Raw genomic sequence first — 25,025 nt, forward strand, 5'->3', positions numbered from 1 at the left:
TATAATAACATCTAAAACCACTTTCAGGGGAGGCTGCTGCAGTTTTCTTCCACGAGTAAGCCATTGTTTTTGTCTTATCATTGTCCCAAGCCTTACAAACATCGCTGATTGCATCGAGCACGTACAGCGATTTCCAGAAACTGAAGTTCACCGTCAACTGAACTTTCTTGCTCGTATTGTTTCATGAGATTCGAACATTAACATTGTCTCACAACCACGATCGTACCTGCAAGTGACGGAACGCACAGTGGAAGGTACACGGTGAAACTCATTCCGTCATCCGAAAAAACCACACCTTCTTCGCGACAAGACTTGTTCCCTAGAGCACGGCATATTCGAAACGGACATATTCGTTCTAATCAGAACATGATACTTCAGGTTCCGTTTCTATATTTTTTTTTAGAAATCGGCGAACAATCCACGGAGATTTCGCACTCCGGATCATCCACGCCTTGGGAGCCCGCTATAAGTCGTATACAGTCAACGATCTGTTGCCAGCATTCGATCGACACTTGATCGACTGTTCCCGACTGATAGTTGTTTGCTCCTTTAAACCTAAATCCTCGTGTACTTAAGGCTGAAACTTATGTGGCATAACATACACTAACGACTACAATATAAAATTGCTTGCGGAGAGAAACAGAGAGACAGAGAGAGAGAGAGAGAGAGAGAGAGAGAGAGAGAGAGAGAGAGAGAGAACCAGAAGCAGAGTGAGGCAGGCGGCAGCGGTGGCCGTGCGGTTCTAGGCACTGCAGTCCGGAACCGCGGGACTGCTACGGCCGCAGGTTCGAGTCCTGCCTCGGGCATGGATGTGTGTGTTGTCGTTAGGTTAGTTAGGTTTAAGTAGTTCTAAGTTCTAGGGGACTAATGACCTAAGATGTTAAGTCCCATAGTGCTCAGAGCCATTTGAACCATTTTTAGAGTGAGGCAACGCACGAGCAGCAGGCAGCTTCTGTTTATACCTTGATTTCAGTTGTTTAGTTTTTGTTCTTTGATGATTCTGCGAAAACGTTAATTGTATTTCAAGTGAGTGAACAGCCTCTGCTGCAGTTAACCTACAAAATTGTTTTATCGATTGCAATTACACGTTTCACGCGGTTGGCGCATCATCTGACTGGAACAATAAGAAAATAGCTGCAACTCAAACACGTGAACCTAGCGATCAGGGGATCTAATATTGCTAAAACGCACGTCCCCATATAAGACGGCGGAAGGAAAACGCCCATGTCATGAACTACGAGTTAGCACAGGGAAACACTAAAACGAGCTACAAAGTGAACTAGCAAAAACATTGACTATAACGATTTGAGATGGGGAGAGGCTGGAGGGGGGGGGGGGGGGGGGGGAGGAGGAGGATGACACGAATGTGAAAGTAATAAGAAAGATTGTGTTACGTAATCAGAACTCACCATAGCGGAAGGAATAGGCGGTGTATCGTTAGCTACACGCTTTCAGCTGTCAAACTGAATGTGGAGGAACTGCAGTGCCCTCGCCGGTCGTAAGCACAGAAAAGGTGTGACGAGGCTGCAGAAGAGCAACTGTGTGAGTTGAGGGCCAGTCAGGTGGTGGCGCTGGAGGAGCGGGAATGTAAGTGACGTGCAGGGAAAAGGGAAAGAGTATGGGTAAAGGGGAATTTTAGGTATTAATATGAAAGAGTAGGTAAAAGGGATATGAAAGAGGAAATGGTGTGAGATGAGGTTCACGCATAATGGAGAGTAACGTTGTAATCAAGAAAGGGGAACTTATGGTACTTTAGTAGGCAAATTTTGACCTAGGACGAATAGAAAGAAAGGTGCCATATCGTCGAAAGAAGACAGAGGGGAGGGGAAAAACTAGTTTTAACAAAGAAACAGGACAAGAGGTGGAGAGGGGGTCGGCTGGTAATGGAGTGGGGTGGAAGATTTCATTTTGGATACTCAATATTTTTGCTGTTGCGCCTTGTACTATGTTTCAGAGTTCTCCTACGTTTAACTTGTAGTTCATGACAAGACTGTTATCCACCTCCATTTTAGATGGCAACCGGGCCTCACACTTAACGTTTTCAGTGTTCATCCAAGTTAAGTTTCAATTTTTTTTCGAATTTACTCATCTTTTAGCAATATTATTGCCATGCAGTTGTGTGGATTCTGCGAAAATTCAGGTGTTTTGTGTACGGAAACGGACCATGACATATTGTGATCACCAGGTTGTTACATTTTTAATGACCTGCAAACTGTTACTGCATGGCTAATGTCGTGGGCACTGCTGTTGTAGGAATATTAGATCGATATTAGACACCTTAAACGGGAGGATGATGTAGTAGCCGACACTCTACCACGATTACCACAAGGACTAGACGATAAAGACAATGTAAGTGAAAACAACCAGAATTTTACGGCAAAGCTTTTGAAAAATATGCTGTGTGAAAGGAGCACGAATATATGTGTAAAAATTAATCAGACTTACAAGAACAAGATGTGAACATGAATCGTATAATAAATGCTTTGAAAACAGGTGAAAACGATCACCAATTATTGAATTTTAAATCGCATTCGAGGGACCTGTTTCATCGAGCGGATATCAATAAAAGAAGTAGGAAATTGTGTATGCATGAAAAAAATATCTCCGAATTCTTATTGCATACGCATCACTCCTGGGTATATTTTAGTGCAACTAAGTGTAACATAAAATCAAACAATATTGTTTTTCTTTTAGTCTGAAACGGTTAATACAAAACATTCTTGAGGTTAGCACCCTATATCAAAAGCTAAAACCTACTAATTACAGCAATAAGTCAGTGCTACACCCAATCATTCCAACAGAACCCTTAGTGATAGTATCTCGTGATATGATCGGGTTAATTCCGACAGCAAGAGGTAGATTTAAATATGTAATTGCCTTCTACTACTTGTTTTCATATTACTTTAAAATGTACCCAATAAGGTCTAGTAATATCATGCGGAGGCGGTAAAATTTTTCTACCATATTACCGTCATTATCCTCATGTTCGTCATCATCAATAATCACTAAAACATTCAACATGTTTATCTCTACTGGATCATCACCGCCGCGCGGGATTAGCCGCGCGGTCTGGGCGCTGCAGTCACGGACTGTGCGGCCGGTCCCGGCGGAGGTTCGAGTCCTCCCTCGGGCATGGACGTATGTGTTTGTCCTTAGGATAATTTAGGTTAAGTAGTGTGTAAGCTTAGGGACTGTTGACCTTAGCAGCTAAGTCCCACAAGATTTCACATACATTTGAACATTTTTTGTATCATTATCACAATACTCCACACTCATAAAATCCTCATGTCTCGTAAATAATCAACAGCAAATACTTCCTGATCTGTTTCATTAAACAATCCTTACACGTGATATGGTCCATAGTCAGACTTCATAAATAACACTACTAAACAAACAAGACTCATTACTGCATAACTGGTCATGAAAAGAAAATCTCCACAAAAATACACATTACCTCGGGGAGAGGTTACTTAGTTCAGACAACACAATCTTATCTTTAACAAGCTGTAAGTATTCCTCGCACTAGCAGAAAATCCTTCGTGTATTTCCATTTCAAATGCCACTATTATTTGCAAATCAGACTTTCCATTTGGACAACACAACTGCTATTTCATTAACCTGTGTATCTCATCAGTACTGGTACTAAATCTTTCATTTTATAACTCATGACTGCTACATGCTGTCTGTAAAAGTGTTAGTGTTCAAAGCTGTGTACTTGTCTCGCCAATCTCTGTTTCCCTTCCAAAAATTTTGCACTAGAATGTGGTTACTGAGTGCACATTCCTGGGACGATCAGTAAGATGTTCCAAATATTTCTGCAAGTGATGGAAGTTTAGTGCGGTAACGGTGGTATATTTTGAGTAAGTGACTCATTATTTACTGCCGGAATTGCAAGTCGCTGTTCTGTAGTATATACTTGTCGTGTATTGTTACATATGTGCCACAGTCTTACTTCAGTGTAAATGCTCCTTATTTCTCTTTACATCTTTTGCTAACGGTGTAAGGATATGTATTAGATGCGAATGATTTTGTATCGTTTTCTTGGAACATTATCTCATAGGAATCTCTTTCCATCCCATTGCTTATCATCACGCATTACCGCATGCAACAGATCGAATATGTACATAGAAACAGCAATCTAGCTTAGCCGCTACCTGCTTGCTGTTTCCTGTTGCGCTTTCGAGAAACGTGCAATAATGTTGTCAAGAGGCGAGGTAAGCGGAAATTCTGATTAGGGATAGGTAATTGATTTACTTCCGTTGCAAATTTAATACTAAGACAAGCTGCATTCAGATTAGTGACAGCTGAGTTCAAATTAGGTTCTATTCAAAGGCTAGCATACAAGTATAGGTTGGATAATACACTACTGGCCATTAAAATTGCTACACCGCGGAGATGACGTGCTACAGACGCGAAATTTAACCGACAGGAAGAAGATGCTGTGCTATGCATATGATTAGTTTTTCAGAGCATTCACACAAGGTTGGCGCCGGTGGCGACACATACAACGTGCTGACAGGAGAAAAGTTTCCAACCGATTTCTCATACACAAACAGCGGTTGACTGGCGTTGCCTCGTGAAACGTTGTTGTGATGCCTCGTGTAAGGAGAAGAAATGCGTATCATCGCGTTTCTGACTACGATAAAGGTCGGATTGTAGCCTATCGCGATTGCGGTTTATCATATCGCGACATTGCTGCTCGCGTTGGTCGAGATCCAATGACTGTTAGCAGAATATGGAATGGGTGGATTGAGGAGGGTAATACGGAACGCCGTGCTGGATCTCAACGGCCTCGTATCACTAGCAGTCGAGATGACAGGCATCTTATCCGCATGGCTGTTAACGGATCGTGCAGCGACGTCTCGATCCCTGAGTCAACAGGTGGTACCGTGTGCAAGACAACAACCATCTGCACGAACAGTTCGACGACGTTTGCAGCAGCATGGACTATCAGCTCGGAGAACATGGCTGCGGTTACCCTTGACGCTGCGTCACAGACAGGAGCGCCTGCGATGGTGTACTCAACGACGAACCTGAGTGCACGAATGGCAAAACGTCATTTTCTCGGATGAATCCAGGTTCTGTTTACAGCATCATGATGGTCGCATCCGTGTTTGGCGACATCGCGATGAGCGCACATTGGGACAGCGTATTCGTCATCGCCAAACTAGCGTATCACTCGCCGTGTTGGTATGGGGTGCCATTGGTTACTAGTCTCGGTCACCTCTTGTTCGCATTGACGGCACTTTGAACAATGGACGTTACATTTCAGATGTGTTACGACACGTGGCTTAACCTTCATTCGATCCCTGCGAAACCCTACATTTCAGCAGGATAATGCACGACCGCATGTTGCAGGTCCTGCACGGGCCTTTATGGACACAGAAAATATTCGACTGCTGCCCTGGCCAGAACATTCTCCAGATCTCTCACCAACTGAAAACGACTGGCCAATGGTGGCCGAGCAACTGGCTCGTCATAATACGCCAGTCACTGGTCTTGATGAACTGCCTTCCACAGCTCTTGGTCGTGCGGTAGCTTTCTCGCTTGCCACGCCCGGGTTCGATTCCCGGCGGGGTCAGGGATTTTCTCTGCCTCGTGATGACTGGGTGTTGTGTGATGTCCTTAGGTTGGTTAGGTTTAAGTATTTCTAAGCTCTAGGGAACTGAACACCATAGATGTTAAGTCCCATAGTGCTCAGAGCCATTTGAACCATTTTTAATGACCTGTGGTATCGTGTTGAAGCTGCATGGGCAGCTGCACCTGTACACGCCATCCAAGCTCTGTTCGACTCAATGCCCGGGCGTATCAAGGCCGTTATTAGGACCAGAGGTGGTTGTTCTGGGTACTGATTTCTCACGATCTATGCACCCAAACTGCGTGAAAATGTAATCACATGTCAGTTCTAGTATAATATATTTGTGCAACGAATACCAGTTTATCATCTGCATCTCTTCTTGGTGTAGCAATTTTAATGGCCAGTAGTGTGGTTTGTGAAGAATAGTTTTGGTAATATGTAGATTTTTGTAGTGTGGGAGGTAAAGTTGAACTAAATTTCAGACAGAAACTGCTGTAGAGACAGCAAGCTAGACACTGTTACCGAGGGAAATGATGTAGTGATCAGCACACTAGACTCGCATTCGGGAGGACAACGATTCAAACCCGTTTCCGGTCATACTGATTTAGGTTTTCCGTGATTTCCCTAAAATCGCTTCAAATGCCGGTATAGTTCCTTTGAAAGGGCACAGGCGACTTCCTTCCAAATTCTTCCCTAAATCGATGGGAACCAACTAACCAATACATTCGTAGGGGTGTCCAAACCGTACATTTGCAGTGAGTACAGAAACTTGTAGCATCATTCGCAGCACTGACTTAACACTGTGATTTTACTGCAATCCATAGAAGCTACGTAACGGAGATCTTCAGACTTGAATGGCTAGTGTGATAAACAAGCTCATTCCTCGCGTTTCGGTAATGGACTGGCAGAGGAGAAGCAGGGCATTAAGGCGACGCCCGGAGGTCGGCGGTGACTGGCGATACTAGATGGCCGGTCGTTTCTGCGATGTCACTGCATCGGGCCATCACACGTAAAGAGAGTCCGTTGTGAGGCGTCTCTTATCACTCGTGTGCTGCGCGCCGCGACCAGAGGCCACGGCCAGAGGAGAGTAGAGGGGGTCCCGGCGTGGTGACGCAGCAGCAGCAGCAGCCGGCAGGCCAGGCTGCCCCAGAGCACAGTACGCGGCGAGCGCGCCCACCGCCAGCATGCGGCTGGGAGCCACCGTGCCGGACTTCACGGCGCAGACCACGCACGGACCCATACGCTTCTACAACTGGCTCGGCAACTCGTGAGTACGCTAGCCAGCCCGCTCTGCAACAGTCTCGCGCTCGCTAGCTCCTCATCGTGCGACGCAGCAGCCGCCCTTAGTGTCCGTGTCTCTGTCTCGTAAAGCATAGCTCACTGGATCGATTCCTGTCTCGAGTCTGGCGGTGGGTTTTAAGCACTCTGTGTGTCCTGTACAAAAGTTTCTTCTTTTCTGTCCTGGCCTGTTCCCTTATCTGCATGCGATCGTCATGTTAATTTGGTTCTGACAATGTTAGTGGTAGATGATTGCCAGATACCATCCCTGTAGCCACCCCTCCCCTCCTTCCTCCACCCCCCACCCTCATAAAAAGAATGGTTCAAATGGCTCTGAGCACTATGGCACTTAACACCTGAGGTCATCAGTCCAGTAGAACTTAGAACTACTTAAACCCAACTAACCTAAGGACATCACACACATCCATGCCCGAGGCAGGATTCGAACCTGCGACCTACCAGTGGCACGGTTCCAGACTGAAGCGCCTAGAACCGCTCGGCCACCGCGGCCGGCCTTACCCCCCCCCCCCCTCTCCCGCCCCCGGTCGGAATTTGCGTGCCCCATCTGTACGCTTGTAGTGTTATAGTCCATGTGAAAGTATAAGAACGTTTTAGAAGTAATTGCGAATACTGTATCCGAGGCGGGACGTCAGTACTAGCCTGGTATTCACCTAGTTGGATGTAGAAAACAACCTAAAAACCACATCCAGGCTGACCGGTACACTGACCCTCGCCGTTAATACGCCGAACAGACTCCACTTGAATCCGCCACGCCTCCCCGTATCCAGGAAGCGGCATGCTGAGCAAATCTAAATACGCTACTATAGCTCCGAATACTGGGTTAACGACAGTTTGAAGACAGGAAAAAACAATGTGGTAGGGAATAGCTTCCGAAAGTGCTTGCCTTATCGAAATGGTATGCAAAAATGACTGCCCATCAGCTGTCACTATCAGAATGGTGCGTATTTCAAGATACACCTGAAACCATTCTTACAGAGCGCCAAACGTGCCATTACAAAAGTCGTCCCATAAGAAGGCGAAGAAAACACGCTTTGTACGTGAATGCCCCTTTTTCGATAACACATCCGCAGAAAACCAACATACTTCACATGTATGTAAAGCTATTAGTATTTTCTCTTTATTTGCTTTAAACGTGTTGAAAATTTGGTCCCCTTCAAAACGTACTGTTTACTTCAGATGTTGTCATCAGGGGATCCCTCCATCCACCCCTCCCCCTTTTCCTTCGTGACCAGTCCCTCCTTCCATCGCCTGCAAGGTCAGACTTCTTAGTCTTGAATGCCTGAACACACGACACACCGGTCGGACACGCCCCCTCCCCATCCCCTGTTTTCTTCAACGTTTATAGTTCCCTTCCCTATAGACCTTGGCAGCACCAATCGAAAGGAAACGAAACGATGCCATAGACTCTGCTGCAGGTAAAGCAATTCACTTCACGGACTGCTTACTGTGAAACAGTGGTACATTTACGAAAGACATACCGTAAAAATACTTTTTTCGCGACCTATATTGGAACCCAATTTCTTGGGATAAATAGTTCATGGGCAGGAAAGGAAAGTAATGTGATTGGCCACAGACTCTTTCTGACTTGCAGGAAATCTGCGAAAGCTCTGCTACTTGATACCTATGAGAAATGTCACCTACAAATCTCACTGAATCCAGAAAACCTTAGCAAAATCCAGGAGACAGTTTTCGTACCAGAAGCCTATACATCCCTCCCATAGGAAGCGACATGAGATGAGTAACACATTACAAGAACGAATTAATACCAACATTGTCCACCACGCCTTACCCGTGGCGGAACGGAAAGAAATGTTAATGGGCGGTACTATTCAGAGGTCACATGCGTGCGAAATTAGTAGTGATTTGACAAGAATAGATGAAAGAGTAGATGTAGTTCTTATCATATATTTGACACTGTGAAGAATGGTTTCATGATCTGTAACAACATACTTGCTACTTGCGTCACTGTGTTTCGACCACCTGGTGTAATCTTGTGTCCGAATTAGCGCAAGTTTACATCAGCGGAGGTCAGACGCTTCTAGAGAGAGTTACTCCACCCTTCGCTCAAGTATTCTATTACAGTGTGTATAATACGACTTTATGGAGAGCCCGCAACAAATTGTAAAACAGCTTCGCGTGTTTACTTTTTTTTCAGAGTTTGCAGCAACTTCATGTCTTCAATATAATGTGTACTTCGTATAATGAATACATCTAGACACTAAAATAAGGCTGTCTACAAGATACAATACGCAGATGACAGTTTGATCTTTCAAGACAATGAAACAAAAGCGTTTTTAGTTAAACTTTTATTTTTCTTAGAGAATGATTTAATCCATATACAGTGATACGTTTTTAATTTTCAGTGGTTCTTTTGAAAAATTGTAGGGCGGAGGAGGAGGGTGGGGGAGAGGCGATGATCGTGCTCATTATGATGTCCTAGATGCTCGGTCCGGCATAGTTCTGACCCTTTCAAGACAGCGGTGAAAATACACATGCGACCGCAGCCTAGACTTCCATGTTTGTGTACTCACCTTTTTTGCAAAATGTTTCAGAGCTGTTTTTGACAGGTCTCGAATGTCATTAAAAGAAATTTCACAGTTCAGTTCACACTAAAACGAACATAGAGCTCACACTGTCGGCGTGTCATACTGTCTACGGCAAAACTGTATGCTGGATTTGCGAGGAGGAGAGGAGGGGCAACAGGTGGTGAGCAATCCGCTGTTCCCAGCCACTGTCAGCTTTCCGAATCTTGAATCCGCTATCTCTCGCTCAAGTAGCTCAATAATTTGCGTTGTGAAACCCAGTACAGCCTGTTGCACTCTTCCCCCTAAGGAAAAATTCCTAAAAGGGCCAAAAATGGAAGTCGGATCCTCCTCAGAGCAAACAGATATATTGACTGGTCCGATACGGAGAGGGGCATAGTTCAGTCAGTTACACACAATAGATTGATAAGCAGGTAGCTAACCATTTAGGAATGGTAAACGTACAAAAAAAATTCTCGTCCCTTTGCCTACTACACACAACAACAAAATTTTTGCATCACCCCGGTTCCCAGAACTCCTGAAGATAGACATTGACTATGGATATTGTATCACAGACACAGTCCCTTTGACTGTTCAGAGATGTCACTAAATCCGCCCAAAGATGTAAACAACCTTGCATGAGCAGCTCCTATGAAACCGAGGGGGACCGACAGCCGATCAGCTCTACTCATTCCACCAGGAAGGAGGTACACGGCTTTGTAGTTCAACCATGCCTAGACGGTCAATACTGCGGTTCGATAGCCTCCGCGTTGTTACTTTGTGCCAGGAAGGGATCTCAACAAAGGAAATGTCCAGGCGTCTCGGAGTGAACCAACGCGATGTTGTTCGGACATGGAGGATACATAGAGAGACAAGAACTGTCAATGACATGCCTCGCTCAGGCCGCCCAAGGGCTACTGCTGCAGTGGATGACCGCTACCTACGGATTATGGCTCGGAGGAACCCTGACAGCAACGCCACCATGTTTAATAATGCTTTTCGTGTAGCCACAGGCTAACGACTCAAACTGTGCGCAATAGGCTGCATGATGCGCAACGTCGCTCCCGACGTCCATGGCGAGGTCCCTCTTTGCAACCACGACACAATGCAGCGCGGTACAGATGGGTCCAAAAACATGCCAAATGGACTACTCAGGACTGGCATCACGTTCTCTTCACCGATGAGTGTCGCATATGTGGAGACGTGTTTGAAGGCAACCCGGTCAGGCTGAACGCCTTAGATACACTGTCCGCGAGTGCAGCAGGGTAGAGGTTCCGTGCCGTTTTGGGGTGGCATTATGTGGGGCCGACGTACTGGTGGTCATGGAAGGCGCCGTAACGGCTGTATGACATGTGAATGCCATCCTTCGACCGATAGTGCAACCATATCAGCAGCATATTGACGAGGCATTCGTCTTCATGGACGACAATTCGCGCCCCCATCGTGCACATCTTGTGAATGACTTCCTCCAGGTTAACGACATCGCTCGACTAGAGTCGCCAGCATGTTCTCCAGACATAAACACTATCGAACATGCCTGGGACAGATATAAGAAGGTTGTTTATGGACAACGTGATCCACCAACCACTCGGAGGGATCCACGCCGAATCGCCGTTGAGCAGTGGGACAATCTGGACCAACGGTGCCTTGGTGAACTTGTGGATAGTATGCCACGACGAATACAGACATGCTCCTATGTAAGAGAACGTGCTACCCCGGTATTAGAGATACCGGTGTGAACAGGAATCTGGACCACCACCACTGAAGGCCTCGCTGTATGGTGGTACAACACGCAATGTATGGTTTTCATGAGTAATAAAAGGGCGGAAATGATGTTTATGTTGATCTCTGTTCCTATTTTCTGTACAGGTTCCGCAACCCTCGGAAACGAGGTGATGCAAAACTTTTTTTGATGTGTGTATTGAATGTTAGAAACACTGTTTCAGTAATTAATTTTAAACCTGTTGCAGTACGTAGATCCAATCCTGAAATCCAGCGATATTGCCAACTTTTGGTGTTTATAATATATTAGTGGACGAGATGATAAAGAAGATGTTAGCTAATAGTGGGTACAAAATGGGGGACCAAGAAATAAAAATCATTTTTTATGCTGACGTTGCAGTTTTGCTAGCAAACAGTGAAGATAACCCGCAGAAACTTTTATATATATATATATTTAAAGTGCCAGCCAAAAAACTAAATGTGGCCGTATCCATTCAAAAAAACAAATGTATGACGACATCTGTGGAACCAATTACATGCAAACTGGAAGTGGATTGAAAAATTATTCAAGAGGTAATTACATTTAAATATCTTGATATCGGACTATCCAGCAGTGGAAAAGTCGAATTGGAACAGGGGACACGGGACAGCAGTCGTTGTCGTAAAGCTATTTACCTGAAGTCCAAAAGGACAAGATCATTGGATTTCGGGCCAGGGGTGGAAGCATTCCTGAAATGATCAAGTACGCAAAGCAAACTGTACGCGTACCGCCGCGTTAAGTATACTGTGCATGGCAAACTGGTGCTGTCCAAAACCAGTGCCTGGACAACTGTTGTGCGCCACGGGCCATAGATGACAGATGAACGACGGCTGCAAAAGGGTTAATAGACGTGAGTTGCTGAGCAGCTGAGCCCCAGACGAACTGAAGGGCTACCAACTGTCTCCTTAACAACCGTTCATCAGATGTTGCTTCGCATTAGCCTACGCAGCAGGCTCTTGATTCATCATCGGAGCTGAATGCTGTTCATCGGCGATGAAGGCTGGGATATACGCGCCATTACCGCAACTGAACGTCCACTCAGTGGCGACAAGCGGTTATTCCAGATTAATCACATTTTATGCCCTTTCGGGCAGATGGCTGTTGGTACTTACGGCGTGAAACGTCTGATAGCAAACACTAGCTGCAACTATGGTCTGGGGAATTATTTTGTTCTACTCCCTTGGTGATCTCGCCATTTTGGAAGTCACAATGGATCAACACAAGTATGTATCTATCCTTGGGGACCATGTCTACCCCTACATGCAGTTTGTATTTCCTCGGGACGATGGCATCTACCAGGAGGATAAAGCAACGAGTCACACTGCTCGCAGTGAACTTGAGTGGCTTGAAAAGCGCCAGGGTGAATTTATTGTACTTTCTTGGCCAGCAAACAACCCGGATTTCAACCCAGTTGAAAACCTGTGGGACAACTTCTATTGGGCTGTTCGCGCGATGGTGTCCTCAACCGAGAAACCTAGCCCAGTTACCCATGTCATTGGAGTTATCATTGCTCCATATCTCTGTTGGTAACTTCCAGAATCTCATTGACCCTTCCTGCACGCCTTACGTGGGTCCGCGCTGCAAAAGAGGGCTATTTAGGCTTCTGACAGGTGGTCAGATAAACGTGGCTGGACAGTGTATTAGTAACACCGGCCTGCGTGAGTGAGTCAGCACATTGGGTCTCCCGAAATTGAAATTTTGGAAATTTGTGGTAAGGACTATGGGACCAAACTGCTGAGATCATCGGCCCCTAGGCTTAAGCACTACTTACCCTAACTAACTTACGGAAAGGACAACACAGACACCCATGCCTGAGGGAGGAGTCGAACCTACGGTGGAGGGGAACTGTGACAAGACGCCTGAGACCAAGCGGCTCTCCGCGAAACGATGATCAGATTTGAGAACAGAGTGAGCCTTATAAGGCAGTCTCTCATTACTGTCAAAAGACTACTCACAAGCCAGTCATTGTTCCTTACAGAAGAAATGGTCCAGCTGCGTATTTCTGAGATGCATATTTCTTGACTTGTGAAAATATGCGGATATCATAAGGCTACAGCTCCAGTACGGTGGATATTCTAATTCATCCTTCACATTACACAGTTTTCCCACTGGCAAAGCACTTTCGTGAGAAGGTGGATTGTATGATTATTTACTTATTTATCTTCTCCATTTTTGACTCCTTTAATAAATATGAGGATCAACTCGCCCTCTAGATCTGCGTGGTATTCACTGGTTGTTGCTTCACTCTTAACAAGGTAATCATCAACAAAAAAACTTCGGACAATATAAAGCGCTGGGCAACTGGTTTGGCCCTTTTTTTTTTTTTTTGGCACAAAGCTACTATCTACCACCCCCTAATTCGCTTGCCATTTCATTTCTTGTTAGAAATGGCGATCTATGTGTAACAAAGTAGCACGAAAAATCCGGTTGGGTTCTTCTTTAGAAGGTCGGTATATTGCTGAGAAACTAGTTTTTGTACTTTGTTCTAGTCACCATTCAGCAAATGCCGCTCTCCGCTCATACACATAATTCTTCATGACAAGTACGGTGTACTATTTGTTGTGATACTACTACTTCATACACTATGCAATTGCCCAACGTCATGTTACGCGTTTCCTCAAAATTTTCATCTCTGGTTGCAGTTCTGGGAAGTCAGTCATGAGAATTATTATTAAGGAAAGTGCGATCACACTGAAATGAGCTGTTTATTTCTTACCTGTTGATGTGGAAGAGTTAGCCTCGTAATCATCTACTGCGACAGTTTCCGTTGACGATACACCTTCCAAAACAAAGAACTTTTATGAAAGTATGTTATTCCAGTTTATCCGGTTAACAATGAACAGAAATGTTTTTCAAAAACGTAAAACGCAGTGATTCATACATCAAACTCCCAACTGACTAAAATTCTTGCGAAATGTCTACCAATACATTAGAAACAAATTTTAACAGCCAAGATGGTATTAAATACTTTTTACTCCTGATAACCGGTTTCAAAACTTATTTACTGATCGTCAAAAAACTTCTTTTTATACGTCTTTTTTCAGTATGCTTGTATAGCACATATCATGTTGACGTAGTGGAGAGTATGTAGCACATTCCACACAGGTTTGTTAAAAATAAAAATAAAAAGCGACGTCTCTCAAATAAAAACGATACAGTTAAAATGCACCTTGTATAACCTTGGATATCCACACGCGTGACATTCCACTGATGCTTGTTAGATGTTGAATTGCGTGACAGTACACATTCACGCTCTTGTTTACTTTTACATGACGAGTTAAATACATCATGGATGCACAACCTTTGGAGTACACAGTTCAAAGCAATTACAGATCGTCCCTTCCCATCTCTATGAGAAATTTCACTTTAAATTGGTATTAATGTCATCTCTGTGTCCGACCGAAAACTTTTCGTCTCGGCGTCGCACTGTTATTTGTGGTGATATGAGGAGCGTGCAGTGGAAAAGTGTGGTTAAAAGCCGATGCTAACAGGTAAACAGGATAAATAGCAATGCGGCCATTCCGAATCCCGAGTTCATTAATATACTTACTGCCACGCACATATCTCAACAATGCAGACCTATTCGGTTTTACTGTAAACGACAATCTTTTAATGCTCGGCGATAGCCGTCAGTAAGATGTAAACCATCATAAAACTTTGTGGCAAATTTCGCACCTTCAGAACATGAGAAGTAGAAATAATGGATAGCATTAGTTTAAAAAATATATACATAACGTTCTTCATCAACTGTTACTATTTTCTACTTTAACGAGATTTTTCGAAAGTAAACGTACACAATATTGTCGTCTGTAGATGAAGCAGAGGCCCAGAATGTATCGTTAACACAGTAGCAACAGGTCGTGCCCTTCAGAAGAAACACTTTTGCGTATGACAAAGGCTTGAAAAGGTGTTACCAGCTCACAACAGCACTCAAAATTTGCAAAAATATAATCGTCCTTTAGTTATTTGGCTGGCACTGTGGATGACGTTTTGATCGATGCGCTAACAGTAGTTAAACGGAGTGAGGACACAGTGGATTGCCGATAGCAACAGAAGCAGATTTTGGAAGTGTCAGTTATGTTGTCGCCTTAACAGCACACTGGCGGGCATAAGTTCTCTTCCTCTCACGCGTCAGCTGCGTTCACTGCGTCACAATCACCGTGTAATACTTGAAAATACTAGTCGTCACTCATTGGCAGCATACAGAGAATAAATTTTGAAACGTGATAGGGAGTAGTGGTATATCTCCTCAGTTTGGGCCCCTTCAGAGCAACATTGTCAATTCCTGATTGTAACAAGTAAGTGGATATGGATTGGTTGTTGCCATTTTTATAGCGCAAGAGTAGTATTTTGCTACTGTTGTGGTCGGACTTACACTAGGACAATGTTGACGATTTCTGGAAATCGACACTCAAATACCTGACCACTCTGCAGTGATAAGTCTCTATGTCCGTCGTAAAATTTAAGATTCGATTACGCAGTAAGAAAGTTTACAGCTCTCTGCTAACCAAGTTCAGCGATAAATACTTTACAAAAGAATTTGCGCTTTCGTTGATACGATGGATTGTTTTTGTAGTTCAATGATGCAAGAGACTGTGGTTCTAGGAAACGATAGAAATCTGAAGCAGTCACAGAAATCTCGAAGGTATGGATCCACCATAAGGTCGGCTTGGAGATCACGTAGGTGTTATTGTATGTTAAATAAATGGCAGCGTTAACGGCCGTGGCAACGAGGATACGCCGGTTCGTATCAGATCACCGAAGCCAAGTACTGCAGGGAGTGTCCAGTGCTTGGATGAGCGACCGTCCGGGGACGTAGCGTGCTGGTGCCGGGTTTCCTCTCTGACGGCAGAGAAAACAGGAGGAGTGGTGGTGTAAAGTCCCTGACCACCAGACACCTCGCCAGTGTCCTGGATTCAGTTCCAAACACCTCGACAGTGTTTGGTCAAGTGAGGGGATAGTGACCAGTCCATCGGATGGAGACCTTAAGCTCGAAAGTCCCCTTAGTGCTCTTCGAGAGGAGTAGGCCATACGCCAGCACCGTGTTTCACCCTCTCCCTTCTGCCATGATCTCGAACACTACGCTACACTACACACTCGCCATTATAGTCACTTACATGTAACAGCTCTACTCCTACACACAGCTCCCATACATCGCCAAGGAAAGGTGCCTGTGGGAGCTAAAAATAGGAAAAACCTTTCCAATTGGGTGACTGAATCTGTCCTTCGTGGTCCACCGCCTAGTCATGCCATACTGTTTTACCACCATATAAATGGCAGCCACAGATTGTGCTACCGCAGTTGTAAAGATAATAGTTACTACAGACAGTGAAACTCCTTAGGCAGTGGCTCACCAAGACAAAGGAAGAGCTCCGAGGAATTCAGAGGCATTCAGCAAAAGCTGCAATCTGCAAGCTGATGCAGTACGACAGTATCGTCTAGATGCACAGCAGAACATAGGTGTAACTCATTGGTAGAAAAACGACGCTTCTTTACGAAAGCCGCTTAGCAGATAATTAGTGAGACGATATTATAGTCGTCATGGTATACTCTTCTTTACGCTGTAAAAAGTAAATAAGAAACACCTCTCATACAAACGGATGTGTAAAGCAAATCAGCATACACTTGTTCCATGGAATACAAACTAAGGAAAGAGGTAAGTGTACAATATATCCTTCGATATGTAATATATAGTATCCTTAGGAGCGTACACGTAAATGTTGTCTTTGTCTAACCCTAAAACTAAAAACTATATTTGTAAAATACAACTGTTCTTCATCTTAGCAGCCATTTAGCAATTTATCCAAATCTTCTGAAATTTAGTGTTATAACTAAATCAACAACAGTATTTCTTAGACGACTGCTTCTCAGTTTGATCTCAAACCCCGAATTACTTCTGAGATTCAGACAACAGAACAGGACCACCAATGCGTTCTTCCTACGCTGCCTCCATGTAGGAGAAAATGCTTTACAGGTATTCCTTCCATCTTTGTGATGTTTCCCGAGTGCGTATCAATGTTCAGCAATTCAACTGAGAGTTCACAGTCCAAAGAAGGAGACAAAGGTTCAAATGCTGATTCCTTACTTTACAGAGCTACTCCGTCACTTTTACCCGTATTGCTATTTATTCTGTGTTTCACGTAATCTGCGCACAATTCTCATTTTCAGAAAATGTTCTATATACAAGGGTAGGAACTTTAATAATGGCAACTATATTTTTTACAGCTCGTACAAAATAGATACGTATTTCAAAATTTTACTGACCTTCAAAGTAGTCACCAGCACTGTGTGTTGCCCGTTGCCAGTGATGTGGAAGTCGTAGGATATTCTTAGCAGTGCCAGTTGTGTTGACAGTTCGAGCGGCGAATTTGTAGCAGTTCTGAAGCGAATGCCGTGAAGTGTTTCTTCAGTTTAGAAATCCAGTTGAACTCACGAGGGCTTAAGTCAGGGGAGTACAGTAGTTGGTATAGCACTTATCAGCTCCATCAGTCAAACAAGTCAATAGCAGGTTGCACTACGTTCTTGACCATTGTGCTGCAAAAAGATGGTCATGTCCTGCAGAAAGTGTCATCACTTCTGTCTCTATGCTGTTCATTTCTGGAACGCAACCTACGACCGACTTTATAAACTGAAGGAAACACTTCACGGCATTCGCCTCAGAACTGCTACAAATGCGTCGGGCAACAGAACGTACTGCTGGAACTGTCAAGACAACTGGCACTGCTAAGAGTATCCTACGACTTCCGCAACGCTGGCAACGGGTTATACGCAATGCTGGTGACTACTTTGAAGGTCAGTAAAATTTTGAAACACGTATCTATTTTGTACGAGCTGTAAAAAATATAGTTGCCATTATTAAAGTTCCAACCCTCGTAACTTTCATAGAGCCATGTTCCGTCTTCGCAACTAAGCGAAAGGCAGTTTGTTTTTGCCGTAAGCGTTTCGCTTCTTTTATTTGTATGGCATCTTCAATGGCGATTTACAGTGTTGTTAATCAGTGTGTGTTGTCCTGGAGATGAATTTACTCGGTATCCATAATCTTGATGGCAGACATTCGGCGTTTTCTTTTTTTTACTACATTTATTTCAATATTTCACTTGCACTTTTCACCGTGAAACAAATAAGAATACGATTTGTCCCCCGACCATACATTCCGTACACAGTTACTAATAGCACGAGAAAATGTCACATGCGGCAAAAATACTCTCGTATTTTATATTGAATTTTGGTTAAAGGCTTTACCGTTTTGGGATACCTGTTCTCTATTCATAAAGCTCTCTTGTGGTTAACATTCCAAATGATAGAAGCTACTGACTTTGAGAAATGTCAGCTCTGTGTCGGTATAGCTTTCCATATGAGTGGTTATCAGCTGTGGGTGTATAGAAGTTAACAATACAACGAATGGAAGCGTCACTTTCAGCCTAGCTGTTGCGAGAGATGGCGTTGATAGAATGCGGTCATCACAACAAGCCACACATGTCCGTCGCTGTTGTCAGCGTGCTAAAAATAACTGCAGCGGTAAACGTATCGGTAAAGTTACTGGTCGACAGCGAGTTTTCGGAACCGCGAATCAGCGAACATGCAGATAAACATCAGACAGTGTTACTCAAAACTGTTAGCATCCCCTGCAGAAAGAATCACGTTAGCCTCTCGAACAGCATTATGAACTGTGGAAGGGCCTATTAATACAAGGATTTTCTACACGACTCTGGTCTCAGAATGTGCCCGCTCTTCCTCCCTGTCACCGATAGTAATTTAAAACTCACATCTGCTCAAACCCATCTGAGAATATCCTTCAGCGATTACACAGAAACGAAACCGCTCATCTATCGAACACCCTCTGGCTTTATCACCGTATCAGCCACATCTCTGATGTCTTCTGTTCGTGTATTTAAGACTGTTCTCAGCAGTACTGAAACTCAGTATCTACACACGCCAGTAATAGTTTTGCACCACCACTTTATTTCGAAAGTCGTGGCACATAGAACAAAAACTGACCCGACCCATTCTTATATATTCATTTGCAATGTATCCATATCAGCAAATAAAAAAAAAAAGGTGTAACGGCAAAATCGTCTGTTCCCCTTAGCGCGTTCTTCACAGAATTCCTGAGCAACATCAGTATGTGATGGAACGCCCTCTTGATCGGATGCAGGTTGGATCCATCGTGGCATACCGTCGAAAGTGTCCCACTCCTCAATGGCGATGCTGCGTAACTCGCTCACAGTACGTAGTCGTTATCGGTGTCCATAAGCAGTTCGTTTCTATCGATACCACACATGTTAATTGGGTTCATGTCCGGGGAACAGGCAGGCCACTCCACTCTGGAGTGCTAGAAAACCGTGCTCAAGAGAACAGCACAATGAGACGACGAGTTATCGACCGTCAATATGAAACCGACACCAAAACTTTGGCCATACGGTCCAACTATTGGTTACAGAATCTCGTTCCTGTACCACAGAGCAGTAACATTGCTCTCAACAACCACGAGAGGTGTACGGTGGCCCCGTGAAAGGTCACCACAGAACATCAGTCCATCGCCAACTTAATGCACATGATGAGCACAGTATCAGAGGCGTTCGTTATTACTGGGTTGTCTCCAAACAAATTGTTTCGATTATCAGGGTACAAAGGAATCCGAGTTTCGTCCACACACAATTCCCGACGATAGAGGTGTACACATGCCGCTTTTAAGCCAGGCAAGCAAGCTCCAGCACGTTATCAGCAGAACAGGAAGGCTGCTTAACTCCCCTTGAAGCCAAGCTATTCCCAACCCAAGCAGGCTACAGCGGTGCTGCTTGCCTGCTCGTCTTTCCGCCGTGCTACGTTACACAGCAGTTTTTTTTTCTGTATGCTTTCATTGCAGTGTTACTAGTAGGGTTCGCAAGTTCATAAAAATACCTGAATATCACAAGACGAAGGTCAATGAAATGTATGTTAATTTTGGATCATTTTTGGCCAGAAAACGGTGGATTTATTTGTCTTTTTTTTCCTTTTCGGCGTACTTCGGACTTGTTTATTTATTTTAGTGTGATCGGTTTTCTGTGCAACTTCACCCTCTTTCGACTAGTACTGGCCATTCTCAATTCGAACCGTCGTCAGGTCAAGTCTGACACATATTTTCTGTAGTAATGAGAACCATCTCTGTAAGTCAAGATGCTTTGCAAATAAGGACCTGAAGAGATATATTACACTGCAACGCCAAATAAAGTACGGTTTCGGAAGTCTAGTTTCTGTGACCTTTGTGTGGTCCAGGCAAATATGACCCCAACCATACCAGTTTTAATTACTTTTTCCAATATGTGTACTGCAGCTTCGCTGAATTCATTCTAAGTGGCCAAAATAGTTCATTCTAAATTCCCCAAATGCATTTTGGCAAACACGAAGTTCGTTTTTCATATTATATTAATCTAAAAAGTACATGCCTGAAAGAAGAAGCTTATCTTTCATACTAAGCCTTCTTCGCACTACGTGGCGCACCAACAGAATGTAGTTTTTAATGTCCACTGAGCCATATTTTTTTTCCTATTTCAGTCAATGTTTACCCTAAATTTAGAAAGCCCGCTGCTCAAAAGACTAAGACCTTAGAATACATTTCGACACACTTTTCACTCAGTAACTCGTTGTCTTCTTTCAAAATATTTATGGAGTGAGGAAACTGCTCGTCAAATTTACAAACATGTGGTAACATACTAGAGGTTCTCGAATGACTGACTGGACCAGCATTCGGGAGGACGACGCTTCAAACCCGCCTCCGGTCATCCTGATTTAGGTTTTCCGTTATTTCCCTAAATCGCTCCAGGTAAATGCTGGAATGGTTCCTTTGAAAAGGCACGGCCGACTTCCTCCCCCCTTTTTCCCTAATCCGATGAGACCGATGACCTCGCTGTTTGGTCCTTTCCCCCAAACCAAGCTACCAACAGAATGAGTGTTTAGTAACGTTTTACACAATCTGCATTGCGATACACCTGCCGATTTATTTGTAGCTGCCTCGTAGACACACTAAAACTTTTTCCCTACGTACTCCCCAATTTTTAATTTCTGCTCAGTGTCCTTTAGGTCTTTATTTTCTTTACCGCACCCACCATTATTGATGAGCTGCAGTGAAATGCACTTCGCAAACATATACCTGGCTAGTTACGGTGGACTGATTGGACTGATAGTGCCACCTGTTGTCAGGTACAGAAGGCTGAACGGGTCCCGTGAAGCTTGCCAGGCTAGCGGAAACCCAAACTGGCCTGCCTTAACCACTGTGCTTCAGCATATATGTACTCTTGTGACCCCTTTGCGACAGGTTGAGTCGCTTTAATGGTTGTCGCAGAGATAGGGGCAGGCAGAGATAGGGGCAGGCAGGCAGGCAGGCAGGCTGGAAGGAGAATTTGTGCATCTCTGGTCCATTCTGCAACTCTTGCCCATCTGTAATGGAATACATGGTTGTTGCGGTGCACAACTTTGTGCTCGCCTTCGTCGTCAGGAATGGAGATTCGTATCATGCAGGCGTCTCTTAACACTTTGATGGGACACATGACGTCTCTTAGAACCCAGAATTCAGTACTAGAGCATTCAGCCTACGGTTCCTTTGACTCAAAAGTCGTAGACATCGATCATCTTTTGCAGCTGTCGAATATGGACGGCCTGAGCGGCGCAAGTCCTCAACGCTACGTGTCAACTGGAACCGACTCCATGTCCGCACCTCGTCACATTGACTGTGGGGCACACGAAGAGCAACTTCCCTGGCTGACAAGCTGTCTGCGTATTACGTGATGATGCGGACTCGACCACTGGTCGCGACCGCCTTTCGTAGCATGGTGCATATTAACTTTACTGTTCCACAGACGTCTCTGATTTCTACCTGCGAGTGCTTTACTTTCAGTTTAAAGCTTGTAGTTCATTCAAGTCCGGCAGTCTTCCCGTAGGTAGCGCGCACGAAACAGCGAGTGTGTTTACTAACAACGTCTGGGGTGCCCTTCCGATCGGTACAGAAACAGTCACACCTGCAAGTCATATCTGGATGTTGCAAAACTTTTATTGACGTGTGTAAAAATTTTTCCTTAAGCTGAAATTTATTCCTTCATTATAAAAATGGATGTGGCATTCCCCATCGTCACACTGGTGATGGTAACACAAAATGTAGCGGGAGTGTCATTTGTTGTTGTAGACATCGAGGCAGTTTTTGGCTCGTTATTTTACAATTACCGTGCAACTTGATAAATTTGTTGTGATGTGGGGCGGTCCAGGGATCAGTGCTGCGACCACTCCTGTTCCTTATTTACAGGGTGTTTCAAAAATGACCGGTATATTTGAAACGGCAATACAAACTAAACGAGCAGCGATAGAAATACACCGTTTGTTGCAATATGGTTGGGACAACAGTACATTTTCAGGCAGACAAACTTTCGAAATTACAATAGTTACAATTGTCAACAACAGATGGCGCTGCGGTCTGGGAAACTCTATAGTACGATATTTTCCACATATCCACCATGCGTAGCAATAATATGGCATAGTCTCTGAATGAAATTACCCGAAACCTTTGACAACGTGTCTGGCGGAATGGCTTCACATGCAGATGAGATGTACTGCTTCAGCTGTTAAATTGTTTCTGGATTCTGGCGGTACATCTGGTCTTTCAAGTGTCCCCACAGAAAGAAGTCACAGGGATTCATGTCTGGCGAATGGGGAGGCCAATCCACGCCGCCTCCTGTATATTTCGGATAGCCCAAAGCAATCACACGATCATCGAAATATTCATTCAGGAAATTAAAGACCTCGGCCGTGCGATGTGGCCGGGCACCATCTTGCATAAACTACGAGGTGTTCGCAGTGTCGTCTAAGGCAGTTTGTACCGCCACAAATTCACGAATAATGTCCAGATATCGTGATGCAGTAATCGTTTCGGATCTGAAAAATGAGCCAATGATTCCTTTGGAAGAAATGGCGGCCCAGACCAGTAGTTTTTGAGGATGCAGGGACGATGGGACTGCAACATGGGGCTTTTCGGTTCCCCATATGCGCCGGTTCTGTTTATTGACGAAGCCGTCCAGGTAAAAATAAGCTTCGTCAGTAAACCAAATGCTGCCCACATGCATATCGCCGTCATCAATCCTGTGCACTATATCGTTAGCGAATGTCTCTCGTGCAGCAATGGTAGCGGCGCTGAGGGGTTGCCGCGTTTGAATTTTGTATGGATTGAGGTGTAAACTCTGGCGCATGAGACGATACGTGGACGTTGGCGTCATTTGGACCGCAGCTGCAGCACGGCGAACGGAAACCCGAGGCCGCTGTTGGATCACCTGCTGCACTAGCTGCGCGTTGCCCTCTGTGGTTGCCGTACACGGTCGCCCTACCTTTCCAGCACGTTCATCCGTCACGTTCCCAGTCTGTTGAAATTTTTCAAACAGATCCTTTATTGTATCGCTTTTCGGTCCTTTGGTTACATTAAACCTCCGTTGAAAACTTCGTCTTGTTGCAACAACACTGTGTTCTAGACAGTGGAATTCCAACACCAGAAAAGTCCTCTGTTCTAAGGAATAAACCATGTTGTCCACAGCACACTTGCACGTTGTGAACAGCACACGCTTACAGCAGAAAGACGACGTACAGAATGGCGCACCCACAGACTGCGTTGTCTTCTATATCTTTCACATCACTTGCAGTGCCATCTGTTGTTGAAAATTGTAACTACTGTAATTTCGAAAGTTTGTCCGCCTGAAAATGTACTGTTGTCCCAAGCATATTGCAACAAACGGTGTATTTCTATCGCTGCTCGTTTAATTTTTATTGCCGTTTCAAATATACCGGTCATTTTTGGAACACCCTGTATATAAATGATATGTCCTCTAGTACTACAGATAATTCCAAAATATTTCTGTTTGCTGATGGCATTAGCTTGGTAGTAAAGGATGTTGTGTGCAACATTGGCTCTGTTTCAAATAGTGCACTACATGACGTAAGTTAATGGCTTGTAGAAAATAAACTAACGTAAAACACAGTAAGACTCAGTTGTTATAGTTTCTAGCACAATTCAACAAAACCCGACGTATTAATTTCACAGAAAGGGCATACGATTAGTGAAACTCAACAGTTGCAATTTCTAGGTGTTCAGATAGATAGTAAACTGTCGTGCAAAGTCCATTTTTAGGATCTTGTTCAAAGACTTAATGCTGCCATTTTTACTATTCGAACGGTATCTGAAGTTAGTGATAGTTCGACAGGAAAATTAGTCTGCTTTGCTTATTTTTATTCACTTATGCTGTATGGTGTTATATTTTGGGGTAACTCTTCCCATTCTCAAAGGATATGTTTGGCTCTGAAACAGGCGGTGCAGGCAATAAGTGGTGTAACGAGAATGAGATTTTCACTCTGCAGCGAAGTTTCTCATTCTGGAAACATCCCCCAGGCTGTGGCTAAGCCATGTCTCAGCAACATGCTTTCTTTCAGAAATGCTAGTTCTGCAGATTCGCAGGAGAGCTTCTGTGAAGGTAGGAGGCAAGGTATCGGCAGAAGTAAAGCTGTGAGAACGAGGCGTGCATCATGCTCGGGTAGCTCACTTGGTAGAGCACTTGCCCTCGAAAGTCAAAGGCCCCGAGTTCGAGTCTCGGTCGGGCACAATAAGTGGAGTAAATTTGTGAACTCTTGACTACCCCTGTTCATTAGTCTGGGTATTCTGATAATGGCCTCTCAATATATATATATATATATATATATATATATATATATATATATATATATATATATATATATATATATATATATTCCCCCCATGAACCATGGACCTTGCCGTTGGTGGGGAGGCTTGCGTGCCTCAGCGATACAGATGGCCGTACCGTAGGTGCAACCACAACGGAGGGGTATCTGTTGAGAG

The 25,025-nt window shown here is 44.3% G+C and overlaps 1 protein-coding gene across 2 annotated transcripts in view; it reads left to right on the plus strand.

Moving 5' to 3' along the window:
- Nucleotides 1-6,600: 6,600 nt before the first annotated feature.
- Nucleotides 6,601-25,025, plus strand: part of LOC126272382 (peroxiredoxin-6-like) — a 122,905-nt gene continuing 104,480 nt past the window's right edge. The window contains exon 1 of one of the 2 annotated variants that reach the window (XM_049975199.1): nucleotides 6,601-6,845. In XM_049975199.1, the coding sequence (XP_049831156.1) occupies nucleotides 6,763-6,845 (83 nt within the window). In that variant the 5' untranslated portion in view covers nucleotides 6,601-6,762. The remainder of the gene's footprint in view (nucleotides 6,846-25,025) is intronic. The other variant, XM_049975198.1, reaches the window with a different exon arrangement.

This window comes from Schistocerca gregaria, chromosome 5, assembly GCF_023897955.1.
Source record: "Schistocerca gregaria isolate iqSchGreg1 chromosome 5, iqSchGreg1.2, whole genome shotgun sequence".
Classification (NCBI taxonomy): Eukaryota; Metazoa; Arthropoda; class Insecta; order Orthoptera; family Acrididae; genus Schistocerca; species Schistocerca gregaria.